The sequence below is a fragment of the Mytilus edulis genome, chromosome 2 (genome assembly GCF_963676685.1).
Source record: "Mytilus edulis chromosome 2, xbMytEdul2.2, whole genome shotgun sequence".
Taxonomy (NCBI): Eukaryota; Metazoa; Mollusca; class Bivalvia; order Mytilida; family Mytilidae; genus Mytilus; species Mytilus edulis.
This window is the reverse complement of record NC_092345.1, coordinates 54092593-54110032: the sequence shown is the minus strand read 5'-3', so window position 1 is coordinate 54110032 and position 17440 is coordinate 54092593. Positions and strand designations below refer to the sequence as shown.

The following is a 17440-nucleotide window of genomic DNA, read 5'->3' as shown; positions in this document are numbered from 1 at the left end:
TTGACAATAAACTGACAACGCTATGGTTAAAAAATGAAAAGACAAACTGACAAATAAAAGTACACAAGACACAACGTAGAAAACTAAAGAATTAGCAACACGAACCGCACTTAAAACTAGGGGTGATCTCATGTGCTCCGGAAGGGTAAGCAGACCCTGCTCCACATGTGACACCCGTCGTGGTGCTTATGTAGTAGCAGCATTCGCATCTTTTTGTAAAATTCTCAAATCTAAAACATCTTAAAGGAACTTTTTAACTTGGTATAGAAAATGTGCATGTATGTATCTACTATGTGCAAATTGAATGCATCATGTTGCTATTCATATGTCACCGAATTTTATACGTTACAATGTTGACGTGTCACAGAAATAATTCGATGTCAAATACAATGTAAAACATTAAACGCAAAATATTTGGTAGAGACCGAAATACGCTAATTTTTGTGAAAAATATCCATATATACCATATCAAAATTAAAAGTTTGATCTCGTAAAATTATATTCCGAAAATATAATGGACGATACTACATATTTATCATAAAACAATTCAGTGTCTTATGATAGGTGGGGTCAATTTACCTTCAGAAATTTAAATAAAGTAAATAAATTTATAAATTCATGTATTGGACAAGAAAACGCCTGTCCACACTATACAGTATCTGTCAAGCAGTTAATATTTCTGTGTTGCACAGTTATTTGTGGGATGTCTTAAAATATTTAAGTGTTTTGAATACAGGTGTGGTTTTTACCTTGATGCTTCGCGTCACCATCTTATCTATTTAATAAAATGTCAATCATACAGTACAAAATATCCCAATATGGATTGAATACCCTGCCGCTAGGTTTATTTTTTATAATAAAACTGAGTTTTGATTAACTGAACTTAGTTCGTTGAGCGACTGTGAAGTCAGTTTTTCTTCAAATTTATATGCTTCGTCCGTGGATTTGAACTAAGTGAAAGCATTTATACATATATTAGCTCGGTTGACATTTGTAAGCTGTCGCTAGGCTACTGTTTGTTGTGTTTATTTGTTTTAACAACGCTTTTGCGTTCTGGGAAAAGCCAAAGGATCATCCGCTTTGTATAAAGTATATTTCGATTTTTTTATTTCCATTTAGGAAAATTATAGGTAACCGAAAAACACTGCCCGGTTTAATATACAACTTATTAAAAGATGGAGATAGCTGGAATACCAATGCTTACTTTTGTAGGCTTCATTTTAACAATTGTTGCATTAGTGATCGATTTGATTGGTTTTGCTGCTCCTTATTGGTGGTATCTTAAAGTAGGAAATGTAAAATTTTATGCAGGAATCTGGAAATCGTGTACTTCAGGAGGATCTACCATTTGTGGTGACTTTGTAGACGTTAAAAACTTAGCATGTAAGTAAATAATAAATATTGAAGATTACGGAAGAAAATAAATAGTTATTACCATGCATTCATTATTTTTTCAACAATGCTATAGCAAAATAAACCGGCTTCTCTTTATTTTTATCATTTACAATGTATAAAATTGAGAAAGGAAATTGGGATGTCAGAAGATGTAACAAAAGAAAATAAATAAAATGACAATAATACATAAATAACAAAAGACTACTAGCAGTTAACTGACATGTCAGCTCCAGACCTCATAACTATGCTTATAACTGTAATTTCGTGAAACATTTTATATCAGACAGTTTGTATTCAGTTTGCGTTATCTCGTAGATATGTGTTAAATTGCAGCAGTTTGCTTTATTTTATATTAATTGTTAAATTTAAAGTTTGAACTAATATGATAAAATAAATATAAAGCTGCAAAGTGACTGGTTGGATATTAGACAGTTTTTAAACAAATAAAATGATGTAGATTTTAGATACGTCCCCGATTTCCCTTTTAGAATGTGGATCTAATGTGCATTGTAAGTTAGATTTAAAAACTATTTCAAAACCATGAATTGTATCTAACATTTCATGAAACATATTTAATGAGTTAATCAAAGCGGTCGAGAGTTCTTTCTGTTATTTTAGAAATCATAAATCGCATACAGAATATATTAACCTTATTATTTTTCGTGTATCCTTGTTTTTTTAAGCAACACACCTCTATATTTTCTTTGTTGTTACAATTTCTGAAAATCAAATAGCTTATTTTCTGGAAATACTATTTTATATACCATGACCTAGCTAATGCAGGGTGATATATCACCTGATTGGTTTAAACAAATCAAATATGACCATCGTAGGTGTCTGGTTTTTCCAAATAGAGTAAATTCTCGGTACGCTTTATACAAAGAATTTTATGATTGGTTCAGAGATTTATCAAATATCAGCCTTTAGTATAATTACTTGTCAACGATCATTAAAATCATCATTACATCTTTGTTACATATATTTTTGTTTTTTTAGTGATTAAGATTATAACACAAAGTTGAATGCTGTACACCTATTATTGACATTTTTACCTAATATGTCTATTAGTTTTATTCACGCATCGTTGCCAACATAATGGAATTTGATGCGACTGTCATACAAGTGATAGGTTTAGCTAGCTATAAAACCAGGTTCAATTCACCATTTTCTACATTACAAAATGCCTGTACCAAGCCAGGAATATGACATTCGTTGTCCATTCGTTTGATGTGTTTTATCTTTTGATTTTGCCATTTGATTAGCGACTTTCCTGTTTGATTTTCCTCGGAGTTCAGTATTTTTGTGATTTTACTCTTTTTGTGAACGTCTGCATTCTTTTTGTTGGTGTTTCGTTGTTTTAAACTGAAAATGACAGAAATGGTGATTTTCACAAGATTTAATGTTAACTATAAAATCCGCTAGATGTCGCATTGAAGTTTGTATCAACATTAGATATTTTAATTGGCGTAAATGAAAATAATTGCTGGGTTTCGAAGATTCAACCCGATAGAGATTACATCGAATTTCAAAATAAACAGATCTAAAGAGTTGACCAAAATGCTATACATTTCACCAAATCATATTAACATCCAGGATTTGTCTTAACACGAAGACAATTCAAAATGCTGATGTAGCATTGTTTTTATTTGCAGATGAAATCGACATATTTAATGTTTTGCATGCACTATTATTGAAAAAAATATCTCATAAATAAAACATATATCTGATTTAACAGTGGTTTATAATACAAAACCAATTATGACCGTCAGTGGCGTCAGTTTTCAAAAAGAGTTAAACCTCGCTACAGATACAATGTATCTAAAGAAATATCAAGGTGAACGGTTATACGCAATTAATTTTTACCTGATGATATAAAAACACAATTTAAATAGATTTACGTTTTTTTGCACTGTAACAGAAAAAAATAATCATAAGTTCATGGGTACTACAAATTATCGACAAACCCATTAACCGTCGCCTAGCGATAAGTCATCGTATATGTATGTTCATTGAAACGCATCAATCAGCTAAAGGTTGACATACAATGAATTTCCTAGGATATTCAATCATGTGTATTGATCTTGCAATTTGATTCCACATGTACTTTTGAAAATAAATTCCAAAATAGCACCATTTAAAATACTACCAATCTCAAAGAATCACTGCTGTAAGTGTGCAATGATGTAATGCACTTGAATAATGTCCAAAATAAGAACATGCAACTCAATAATGAATGCTTAATGAGGGCTTAAAACTGCTTTTTTAATAGATTTTCTCAGGATTTGAGTATTGAATTTTTCTTCAAATATTAATATATAATACACGAATAAGAATTTTAAAATAGATTAAGCTAATTAATTCTATATGTTCCAAGAAATATTTTTACAAGGTCATGTACAATTTGCAACTTTATATCAATATGCAGCTAAGTAACACTCTTGCATGTATGTATATATTTGTCTGTAAAGTTTCTACATTGAACAATCTTAACATATTATAGGACACTTTTGAGAGACCTCAACTGATTGACTGGAAGTCCTTAAGGGTATCAGACGCTCAGTTAAATAGCCAGTTTTCGGTACTGGCATGCAAATACGAATAGTGTGTAATAAAAACTTGTTGCCATGAATTTTTTAGAATAAGTTTAGATTGGATAGTATATATCTCCCTTATGCAAAAACCTTTATCATATTTATACCACCATTATAAAGTCAAAATATAGCTTTGATGTTGATAAATTGAAACTAAGTTAATATATCTTCATATCAAAAGAGTGGTCTGATATTATACCTGTTTTATTTATGTAAATCACCTTTCGAAAGCCACTTTATATGTAAATTTTATAAAGTTGTCATGTTGTAAAACTATTAACCCTGTAAATATATATATTCATATCCACAGGGTGATTTGGTTGCGTTAAAGCTTTATCAAAGTTTCCATTTGTAAGGCGAGTCATATTCCATTTCATCAATGAGTTGCCAGAACTTAAGCAAAAAAGTGAAGTGTCGCGTATTTAACCAAGGAAACTAGTCTTAAAACCACGATACGGCGACCAAATACAAGATAAATTATTTTTTTCTTTTGTTCTTGAAACGGCAAACAAGTAAAAAAAAAATTGGGTTTTATTAGCTAAAATAGGTACTACGTTTCCGAAAAGAGTTTTATTGTGTGACGCAGTCTCGGTAACAAGAAGGTTGTTTTTTGTAAAAGATCTAAATATACAATATTAGGTCAATGTCAGAAACATACAATTTTTTTTGTGTATTAGTTTGAGAAACTTGGGAAGGACGAGGTTTAACCGAGTTTTGTGTCGAATACCAAAAAGGTAATATTTTTATGACATTGACCTAATATTGTTTTTATACTGCAACTTTAATTAATTCATTCATAGCTTTTAAATCGTAACACAAGTGTCAAACCTATTTTCATCCCTTAGGGAACGACTATTTACCTTGAAGTCAAGCATTGAAGTCAAGCATATGACTAAAAAGTTATTCTGAATGCTAATTCCCCATACCCTATACCTTATAATGTTAAATAAATTTGTTGCTAAAAAAATTCTGACACCCCCCCCCCCTCTTCTTGAAGTTAAATGGTTGCTCCCTTCATGAACCCCTTATTGTGGAGAAAGTGTTCCATGATGAAATTGACATTGCACAAAATAAAGCTGTGTTAATATATTTAGGAAATAAACACAACGTGTTGCAGTATAAATTATTGTTTGCACCGTCACACTTAACTTTTATATTCTCAGGATATTTTCAATCTTTCTTAGAATTTCGGATCCTTATTTATGTATTCCATAATAAGTAAATGCAAACACTTCTAAAGTACACACTACTTTGTTACCGTAAGGATTTCTTATATAAAACCAAAAGTATATTTATTATTAGCTTGATTATCACCAAAAACAAAAATTATATGCGGTATGTTTATACATGAGACAATTCTTCACCCAAAACCCAAATGACGTGAAGTAAGCAACGATAGGTCACCGTACGGTCTTCAATACTTAAAAAAACCATACAAAGTTTACATGCATTCAATACATTTAAATATGGACATAAATCTCGCATAGCTGAGTACAAAATATAGCAACCTATAGCTACCAATTCATTATTTATTGTTACGGCTTTATTTCTCGTAGATATTTAATTTCGAATTTTATGATGAGATAGGTAATTTCGTTCAGGAGATAAGCAGAACAAGGAAAACATGTAGTTTTTTATTATTCGTATGATTATGTTCTCAACATAATGTAAGTGATGCATTTTTCTCAGTCCTTTTGAGATAAGTCAGGGCAGAGTTGAGTACTAAAATGTATTAACTCCGCAATGTATTTATTTGTATGAACGAAGTCGGTAAGTTTAAATGCTGTTCCATCCATATCTCAAGTGATTTGTGCAGTCATAAATTTTGCGTTAATGACAGATCTTTGACGGCATCTGTTCTCTCATAGCCTGTCTGAATTGAAGAGGCTTATAACTAAGAATATGGTCGGACCATTTGTCTACCGTTTAACACAGGATGTTAACTTCTCGAAAAGAAAGCGATTAACAGATTATCATTGATCATCTCAACTCGATTGCTTTTCTCACTTTCGACGCACCGGCTCAATCGAGAAAGCCAATCACGTTGAGATCACCAACGTCACTATAAATATCTTTTCTCTGTTGAAACAATCTTCAGCTAACGATGATTCAATCTCATGCCACTGCAATAAAAAATAATTGGATTGGCGTAATTTTTCTCAGGACGAAATAGATACACGAATTGAGAAATAATTCACGGAAGTCATATATTTTTTGGAAATTTACTAATGGCCAGGGTCGTGGTAATCGAATTTAATTTTGTTTTAATTTACGTTTTTCAAATTATGCATGAATATATGATTGCGTACTTTGAAGATATGAATTACTTAAAGTTGAATCTATACTATTAAACGAGAAGACCTCATTTTTGGTGTCGCTTCTCTTCTTTCCAGAATAAATTAATCAACACGCCTCTGTGTCCTATAGGTACAGTGCATAGTCGCATTTGTCATCCATTCATATGATTATTCAGATTGAGTTATTTTAGGAGAAAAACGAGAAAAAAGACATCCGGATATTGTCCCGTCATTGTACGAAATTTTAAGTCAGATTAGACTTCCGGTTTGCGTTTTTCTGTATACTTTGAACATACATATACTACGAATAAAGTGTATTTTCAGAATTTTATCTGCTATCATTTTCAAGTTTACTATCCACGGCGGTCACAGAGTTTATTAAATAGAGAGGGTCTGTATACTATATCAATGATCACCATGGATCAATTAGTAAACTTAGAATTGAAAGTAAATACGCTTTATTTATATAGTAATGAATGTTCATAATATACAGATAAGCGCTAAAATTATTCACGTGAACTTTTGGTACTTTTTCTGAAATTCTCCAGTCATTAAATCTTTTACAAAATTCATTGATTACATAAAAAAAAAGAAGATGTGGTATGATTGCCATGTTAAGACAACTCTCCACAAGAGACCAAAATGACACAGATATTAACAACTATAGGTCACCGTACGGCCTTCAACAAAGAGCAAAGCCCATACCGCATACTCAGCTTCAAAAGGCCCGAAATGACAATGTAAAACAATGCAAACGAGAAAACTAGCGACCTTATTTATGTACAAAAAATGAACGAAAAACAAATATGTAACACATAAACAAACGACAACCACTGAATTACAGGCTCCTTACTTAAATAAATGTTCATAACATGCTAAATGTATGTTCATATTGAAATTGATAGAAAACCAAAAATTGGGGACTTTGGAAATAAAGGTGGAAGGTAAAAAAACATTTTCCTGTCCCCAATAACCTATCACTTATGATACTTTTGCTGAAATTCTCCAGTCATTCTGTATTTTACAAAATTCTTCCAACAACACTTTACATACTTTAAACTACGCTCTGAATGCCCGCGATTTCGCGGGTGTGTTCTAGTGTTCTTTAAACGTCAAGTGTTAAAATTACTATGTGACCGAGAAATACACTCCCACAACCAATTTCATAAATTTTTTGAAATTCTTCAATTTTATACACGAACAAATAATTATTATAGATACACCAACTTTAATATCATATGACCTCTACAATTTCTATGGAAAGATTGTGCTTAGATTTTGAGACACCTACTGTGATTTATTGATTACAGATTACAGATAAGGCACAATTAACTTTTAACCAATAAAAATAGACATCAGTCTAGTAACAGTGGAGTCTAAACATGTAAAGTTTTTCTTAGTACGAGAGTACTCTGACGTCCGATGGCCTTTTTAAAGGATTTTCAAGGACTTAGTTATCTTAAGCCCCGTTAGTCCAACGCCCTATTAGTTAGACACCCCAATAGTCCCGACACCCCATTGGTCCGACATCCCAATAGATCGACACGGAACAATATTCTAAATAAATAATCTTTATTTCAAGAGGATTATCCCATTTGTTATAACTAATATAATCCTACTGCGAAATACTAATAATATATTCATGAAATACTTACAACATTATTAAATCGTATAAGTTTTCTTAATGCCGATTCAGTGGCAAATATAGCATACTTGTTCCATACGGGAACAATTTAACAATAAAGGTAAGTCCTGTAATAGATGTCATTCGGGATGAAAAAGTTCAATCAAACTTTGACTGCCACTGGGCTATATGAAAGTAAATTGGATAAAGACACACATTTGCATTACAATAGGCCTAGACAAAAACTCCAACGACGGCCCCTTCAAGAGTTGTTGCAATGTTTCTAAACCTGCAGAGTGCGTGGCACGCTCTCTACAAGAGGCATCGGATATAACGTACTACTGATACCTTTGTGGAAAATTGTACACCCCGCACATTCAAACGTACTCTTATTTTGGCAAAAGTTTACTGCCAGTTGGAAGAAACCAACGTGGCCATATTTCTATCCCCTCTTGCATTTTGAATAAATATTACTCCCCTCAAGCATAACCGAAAAATCCTCTCACGGTTTTCATTGCAGAACCGATTGTTCTGCGTGTGTAAATTACCAGTCGTGATGATTGAGACGCGGAGAAGCGAACATTTTGTCAAACTAAATATACTTTTTAAAGTTTTGTCGAAGAAATAACATGACGATACGCAGCTTTGTATCCATCCAAAAGCAGAGAAATAAGAAAGTTTTATAAAGGTTCAAAGGAAGCTTTACTGCCTAAACGATCATTGTATGTGATATGCTTAAATTAGTGTACAATTTAGTTTGTCTATAAGCAACAATCTTAAAGTTAATACATTGAACTCTCAAGACAGTGGTAAACCAAATAGACATTTGTACAGTTTGGCGCGTTCTCCGCGTAAGGGATCTGTTTGAGTATACGAGCAAACAGCAAAACGTGTGCTGGTAAATAGAAATAATGAAAACAGACCTGTACATTCCTGTGACAGTGTCAATGTCAAGAGAAGTGGTGTTGATTGCCAGAGTTATTTTCATGTTGCATGTTTGCTTGTGTTGTTCAAAAGACAACCGATTAACTGTACTTTAAAGATGCAACAAAGAACACAAATGATATTAACTAGACAAAATAAAAAAGTTTGTTGTTTTATGAATATGAAATTACAAAATTATCGCTTATGTAAACATCACATGGACATGGTTATTTGTTTGTCTAATGTGCAGTGGCAAATCTTTCATGACTATTCAGTTTAAGTTCATTTTGATAGCACATTTTATCTACTTGTATCGAGGTTTCAACCTTCATAAAGTCTTTTTTGTATAGACAATTATCACCGATTGGACAATTTCAACTACCGATGTTATAAACTGTATAAACTCGCCAATTTTCGAGTGTAATATCAATTAAGCTCTAAGTTTTTGTTCAAGTTTTCGATCTTTAAGTTCGTTTAATGCATAGATGAATTGAAATAATAATGTAAGAACAATAGTCCTTCTTTATTGGAAAATGACACTTTTAACAGTTTTGACTGTATCCGAGACCCTATAACTCAAATTTATATTATTAATGGCGAAAGATTGCACTGCTGATGCCATTTCTTTTTTAAGTAGAATGTGTTCCTATATAGAACACATCTTTTATTAGTTCACCAAAACTTGCAAGGTTTTCGATTTCGTTATATGCATATGGTTATGGTACTTTTTTAATAGTAATAAACCCATTTTAATTTTTTTTGAATATTTTTTTGACAAATATTTTCTACTTTTTATATTTAAGAATTTCATTATTCTCTGTCTTTCTTTTCGTCAATTTTTCTTTATTCTTTAGATTTTTGCCCATTATTCTGTTTTCTGTAAACCCCCACCCACACCCTCATGGAATAGGCTTTCTATTACGACAGTTTTGAATCTTGTCGGACTATTTGGGTGTTGAACCAATGGAGAGTCGGACTAATGGGTATCGGAATATCTGGGCAACCCCAGATGGCCATCATAGCAATCTCGGACTAATGTTTTCTATGTTTAATGGATATGCAATGGTAATTTTTAGCCCAACTTTCTCTATTTAAAGTCTGTAGATGGTTCATTTGACCATTGATGCTTACAATAATATTATTATATATTTTCAGCATGGCGAGAAGCTGTTCAAGCCATGGAGACCCTTGGTTTCTTATGTCTAATTGCTGCACTTGTTGTTGTTATATTGAAACTATTCGTCTTAAAAGATAAACCAATTCTAAAATGGGTAGCTGTTGGATGCTTAGCTGCAGCAGGTAATATAATGAAACAATGTGCAATACATGAAACTATGTTTGTCTGTATAAATAATAAAAAAAAAATCAGGTGTGGTATGATTTCCACCGAGACTCGCAAAGCAAGGGCCCGAAAATGACAAATATATAACAAATTCAAATGAAAAAAACCCTAATAGCCTTATCTAAGTAAAACAATAAACAAAATAAAATACATTTTGCAGTATTTTGAGTTCTTTGAAATAAAAATGAGAATGTCGAACTTAATTTGGACAACATCACAGCAGCATGTTCAAGATACGGAAGAGGTCTTTGAATAGTACTTGATAGACTTTAGAATGTGTTATGAATCACAGTTTATGACCAATGTTAGATCCGTCTAAATTGCATTTAATTGATAAATTCAACAACACTAAAACGTTATAATGATGATATTTTTTTCATTAAATAATCAAGAATTTTCAATATGTACTGCCGAAATTTACCCAATGAAACTAAACTTTAAACAAATAAAATACTAGTTTAAACGGTTACTAGAACACACCTGCGAAATCGCGGGGAACTGTTGTAGGACGATTTTTTTTGCATCTTTTGGTAAAAGTCAAAATAAAAAATTTGCACCGCTTCAAACATGAAATAAATGTAACTGCTTATATATAGACCATTCATAGTCTAATAAAATATACTTCTAGGACAATCCATCCGTGCTTTTTCTTTTGAGAGCCTTACTAACATGCCAATGGTAGGATATGAATCTTGTATAAATGACCAAGACCGACTAAGGGTAATTTAATGGGGTGGTCCTGATCCCGAAATCCCGGGCTTAAAAACATGAAATCCCGAGATGCAGAATTTAAAGAAATTTATATCCCGAAATCGAAAAATATATTCCCGGATTCCGTAAGGATCAATCCCCAAATCCCGAGCTTAAAAACACCCGATCCCGACGTCCCGAAAAGGTCCTGTCTCCCTCTAATCTCTACTCTACTTTCATTTTTGCCAAATCACTACTTTCACTTTCAATATTTTTTATGCCACATTTATCGGCATTATGCTTTCTAGTCTGTGCATCTGTGCGTTCGTTCGTTCGTTCGTTCGTTCGTCCACCCGTCTGCCCCGTTTCAGATTAAAGTTTTTGGTCGAGGTAGTTTTTGATGAAGTTGAAGTCCAATCAACTCGAAACTTAGTAAATATAGTGTCGATGTGGCATCTGTGTACTATTGACACATTCTTGTTTCCATATGTGTTTTCTTATTTTAATATATATGCAAAATGATGTCTTCTCGTTTAATAGTATAGATGATTGTCCCTTCCTAGATTTAGATATTTCTGTTTTACAATGGGAACTCCACACTAAATATACCACAAAAAGGACGATTTTTCGATCCCTATTGTTAGTTTTTTTCATTTTTGGATGGCGATGTTCCTTTGGCACCATCTTACGGTGTTTATATACCACAACTCGTTCGCTATTCCGTGTCTGTTGTGACGTTTTGGATTTAACGAACATAATCTATGTATTTCTGGTAAATTATTAAGTCAGGTATTTCGTTGCCATAAAATGAAATCATTTAAACATGTTCTAAATTCATCCATAGATATAAAGATTTGGGCTTTAAGTTTGGCTGTACTTAATTCAAACAGGATAACACATCCTCATTCTTACGAAAATGTTGATTCCGTGCCAGGAAACTTAGAAACGATCCTGATAAATTAATCAATCATTTAAATAAACTTTTCTAAAAGGTTACCAGTTCAACACTGTAATTAGATCTATGAATATTGTTTTTATTGGTATTATTATCGATTTTGTCATCAGTGAATACAAAAGTAAACTAAATATTATTGTTCTATACATAAGCATATTTATGGCTCTACAGTATGTCGATGGCCATGCATGTGTACTCGTACCTTGGCATTGCACAAGATCATTCTAACTTTTTTTGCGGTGTTAAAGGCTAACGTTAACCGAACTACATTTTGTATGAAGCGGAGAAATGCTTCATTCAGCGCTTCATTCTAAAAATATGCGCACGGTCAACGCTTTTAATACCTTATTAAAAAGAAACCTTTTTACATATTTTGGTAGCATCAGACAATTATATCTGTCTTTTACCTGTGCGTTCTATTGTGGAAGCTCGTGACATCATGTAACATTTCATATTGGAACGGACGTTTCAAAAGGACGGGAGATTACTGCTAGCCAATTAAAATAAAGTATTATAATTGAATATTCATATAAAATGTAGTTATTGCATTATGAAATGTTGTTTACTGATTTCAGCGGCATTCATTCTGATTGGAGTATGCATATATGGAGGAGAAGCATCAACAGCTGAAACTGATAATCTACATTTTGCCTTTGCCTTTGTGATTATTGCTGCTATTGTTGCCATCGTAGCGTCCATTATGTTTTGTTTGGACAAGTAACATAACATTCTATAGAGTAAAACGATTTTAGAAATTGTATATATTAAATTAATTCTGTTTCAATTAGTATAAAATGAATTTTGGAAATTAGTACGAAGTACTTTCTAGTGTCGTTCCTGAATTATACTTACTGCCGGTGTGACCTAATATGACTATAGATGTATATAGAGTAACAGTACACAAGTCATGCTTGCCTTACAGATATGTATGCCTTAGTGTTCAAATTGATTTTTTCGCTTTAATAAAAAAATATTTTTACCATTTATTGCGCTTGTTTGTTTTCACTTAAATTTGGTTCTTGCCATGCACTGGTATTACTATTTTATTTCTATTTTGGTTGCGTTCTTTTAATAAACAAGGTCGAAACGTATGAGTATACTCGTACGGTCTAGTACTAGCTCGACCATACACTTTTTTTACCATGTGGTTTGATATTAGACACGAACTTATTAAAATCTTAAATAGATATTGTTGCAATTACATGAATCAAATGAATATGCGAACATGTAGTCAATTAAAAATAATCGTTAATTTTTTTTGTCACTCTCGTCAACATGAAGCATAAGATTGTTCACATTGACATGTATTTTCATGCATATTCCTTCATTTGCATGTTTTAGTAAAGTTCCTACATATTCTTAAAACTTTTCTTCCCACATTGTGTTAACTTCCAATAACTTTAATTTCAGCCAGCATAACTCAATCTAACGACTACTGACATGCTAAATACAGGAGATTAATAGATAAGATAAACGTGACTTTTTTAATAGTTATAATTCTAAGTTTTTATTTCAATTGCTATTGAACTTTTTGTTTTAATCTAACATTTCAGTTATGCTGATCTGTAATATATATTTGTATCTAATAAAATTGACAACTTCTTAAAACCAAGCAGACCGTACGCGTACAGTCCGACCGTATGCGTATTTTGAAAAAGTACGCATACGGTCCAAATACTCATATGGTCTGGAACATATAATACATAAGGTGCAAGAAGAAGGACTGGTCATCAGAAAGACAATAACAATCAAAACCAAGGAGTAAATCAAGACTCAAAAAACAAAAAGACATTTAAACCAACAGTCACAAATAATAAATAAGAAACAACACGAACTCCACTAAAACACCGGGAGTGAAATCAGGTGCTCCGGAAGGGTAAGCTTTTCCTGCACCGTAAACGACACCCGTCTTGTTATTTCGTTGTTCAGTTCGGTAATGATGGAAGGTCATTATGACTGAGAAAGAATATCAGATATGATTTCTGACACATTTTTGTCATAATGGCAAATTAGCTCATGATGGCGACCGTAAAATTTCTTGAGTGATTACCTTAATTTGTTTGATAACCCTGTCTTAGCAACTTTTGAGAAAGCAGTATTCCTCGTTAGAAAGGTTCGTGATAATGAGTCGGTGTAAAATGTTGTATCTTCCTGTTGACTGTTTCCAATTTCATTGTAATTTTAGCAGATGGCATGCACGAGAGACAGTAGAGAACAACGAAATGCTGCTTAATTGAACAAGCACGTCCACTTGTATTTTTGTCCATCTGATGAGTTAAGCCTTTTTCAACTGATTTTTATAGTTCGTTCTTATGTTGTACTGTTATACCACTGTCCCAGGTTAGGGGGAAGGTTGGGATCCCGCTTACATGTTTAACCCCGCCACATTATTTATGTTTGTGCCTGTCCCAAGTCAGGAGCCTGTAATTCAGTGGTTGTCGTTTGTTTATATGTTACATATTTGTTTTTCGTTCATTTTTTTACATAAATAAGTTTTTTCGTTTGAATTGTTTTACATTGTCTTATCGGGGCCTATTATAGCTGACTATGCGGTATGGGCTTTGCTCATTGTTGAAGGCCGTACGGTGACCTATAATAGTTGTTAATGTCTGTGTCATTTTGGTCTTTTGTGGATAGTTGTCTCATTGGCAATCATACCACATCTTCTATTTTATATGACTAAATAACCAAAAATAACGGATTTTTGTTGAAGCGAATTGTAAAATTGATTATCTCAGATGATGCCATTAAAACAAAATACATATATGGTTTGGCGATATCTGGCCACAGCTTTTATTCATAATATGATAGATTCATATAATATATAATATATATATATATATATAGATAGACCATAGACCATGTATATGTAGATAGATCTATGGTCGGTTACCCGAAGATAATATGGCAACCAGGTAGATAGATAGATATATATGAAGATAGATATATGTGAAGATAGATATATATGAAAATGTAAAGATAGATATATATGAAAATGTAAAGATGCACCGTGGGATACACTGGTGCTTTAAATTTAGAAAACACCGTGCGATACACAAGTGTAGTCTGTATTATCCAAAAACCTAAAATTTCATAGTTAACATTAAGATTCTATGCAGCGAATTCTGCCATTTACGGGAATATATTTATGATGCTCAAAGTTCAAATAAAAGTCACTTTTCTCAACAGCAAACGAGTTAACATCATCAGTCCAATCTGTATCACCACTATCACCGACACAAACCTGAAAAATAAATACAAAAGAGCAGTATCTTGTTCAATAAAAAGGAGTGGGAGGGCGGGTTTTCAAGTTTACCGCTTACAAAATTTAAACAGCTTGCTTGCTGCGATGAAATTCTAAAAAGGACTAAATGACGTCACAGAATATAACGTCACACATGTTGGGTAAATCTAAAACATGAAACACAATCCGTGGGTGGCCCCGGCGATAACTGAATTTAAGTCTATTAACTTAAATTCCATTATCTCAGATGGTGCCATTAAAACAAAATACATATATGGTATGGCGATATCTGGCCACAGCTTTATTCATAATATGATAGATTCATATAATATATAATATATATATATATATATATATATATAGATAGATAGATAGACCATAGATCATGTATATGTAGATAGATCTATGGTCGGTTACCCGAAAATAATATGGTAACCAGGTAGATAGATAGATATATATGAAGATAGATATATGTGAAGATAGATATATATGAAAATGTAAAGATGCACCGTGGGATACACTGGTGCTTTAAATTTAGAAAACACCGTGGGATACACAAGTATAGTCTGTATTTTCCAAAAACCTAAAATTTCATAGCTAACATTAAGATTCTATGCAGCGAATTCTGCCACATTGACGGAGGAAAACAGAGACTCTCTCAACCGCCATAAAAAGGGCGGTTCGCTGCAAAGCTGTGAACTAGATATGAGATAACTACAGATAGGTAGATAGATTGATAGAGATTAATATATGGCCTTTTCCATATCAGCCTGGGTATCATCCCTCGACCCATATCAGCACCTCGACTCCGTCTCGGGCTGATATTTAAATCATTAAATGGTATGGTTCCTAACTATTTACAAGAAAATTTTCATTTTACTGATAATCAAAATTATAACTTACGTTCAGCTGATGAAAAAGTATTAAATCTTCCAAAACCAAAAACAAATTTTTTAAAGAAAACATTTACATATTCAGGTTCTCAAATATGGAACAGTTTACCAAATGAAATAAAAATGAGTAATACACTTGTATCTTTTAAAACAAAATGTTACAAATTTTTCATCAATTGTGCAAATTAATATGCTTTTTCATTATTATTTAAATACAATTGTATATTGTGTATAATATAACTTTATAATACTCTATGTACTTATAAATATGTTATTATTATTTTGAGGACTCTCAGGAAGATTAGTTTTAACTAATGGGATCATCCTCTTGAAATAAAGATTATTTATTTATTTATTTTTTATTTGATATGGGGGTCTCGGGATGATACCCAGGCTGATATGGAAAAGGCCATGTATTAATCGCTTTATCATATACTTCTGACAATAGTTTTATGTAAGGCAAATAAACTAATGCAATAACTAAAACAGTCAAACATTTTATAAAGAAAATTAAAATTATGAATCAAATATACTATAGTTGTCCAACAACAGCATCATTAACTCCTTACATATTTATGGTAACATTTCCTATAGAGGCATTTTGAAACATTGAAAATTTGGAAGAGTTTTACGATCATTACTACTCCATGTTTGTTGTTCTATAAAATGATTCATAATTGTCAATGGCATTTGTTAGCAAGTATTAAACTATCCCCACAAAAGTTCCCGTAAATTTTGACGTCGACTTAAAAAACATCTGACGTCACAATGGAAAAGTAAACAACCGATACCGGAAACACCGGAAGTAACTTGCGCGAGAGGTACTATTATGGGTTTTGTGCACGAGATGCACCTGATATGGGTTATCAGCCCGGGTGGGAAATTATCATGGCTTGTGTACTTCCGCTCATTACACATATGCAAAAGCTATCATATCAATGCTAAGTATATGATAAATATTTTTATTTAACGTACAACTTGGTACATATATATATTAAATAATCTAGATAGATAGATAGATATTATGTAACGTACAACTTGGTACATATATATATTAAATAATCTAGGTAGATAGATAGCCATTTTATTAAACGCACAACTTGGTCCATATATATGATAAATGTCTAGATAGATAATAGATATTTTTATTTAAAGTACAACTGGTACATAAATATATGTTAAATAATCTAGATGAAGTTTTGTGAACAACTGTTCAAAACATATTTACCTACACAGATAAAAATACTTACCAAAACTACAGCAAACCACAAGATAGTTGATTGTATTTGTATATCATAAAATATAATAGTATATTATAGTATATCAACAAATAATATAAAGATGTTAAGAATTCATTTCATAAGCAGGTTAAGGGTGACAAGTGAAAAACATCTAGTTGAAAAAGTTCTGGTCTGATCGAAAATCATAATATTTTATGTAGCAACCCGACAGCTTATTATAACGGCAATAAATAGTTGTAAATTC

General features: G+C 32.2%; 1 protein-coding gene across 1 annotated transcript; it reads left to right on the top strand.

The window, feature by feature from the left end:
• Positions 1-815: 815 nt before the first annotated feature.
• LOC139510258 (p53 apoptosis effector related to PMP-22-like) lies at positions 816-12804 on the top strand. The gene is made up of 3 exons (XM_071296748.1): positions 816-1383; positions 9987-10130; positions 12394-12804. Exons 1-3 carry the CDS (start codon positions 1176-1178, stop codon positions 12537-12539), a joined length of 498 nt encoding a protein of 165 aa, XP_071152849.1. The 5' UTR covers positions 816-1175; the 3' UTR covers positions 12540-12804.
• Positions 12805-17440: the final 4636 nt, after the last annotated feature.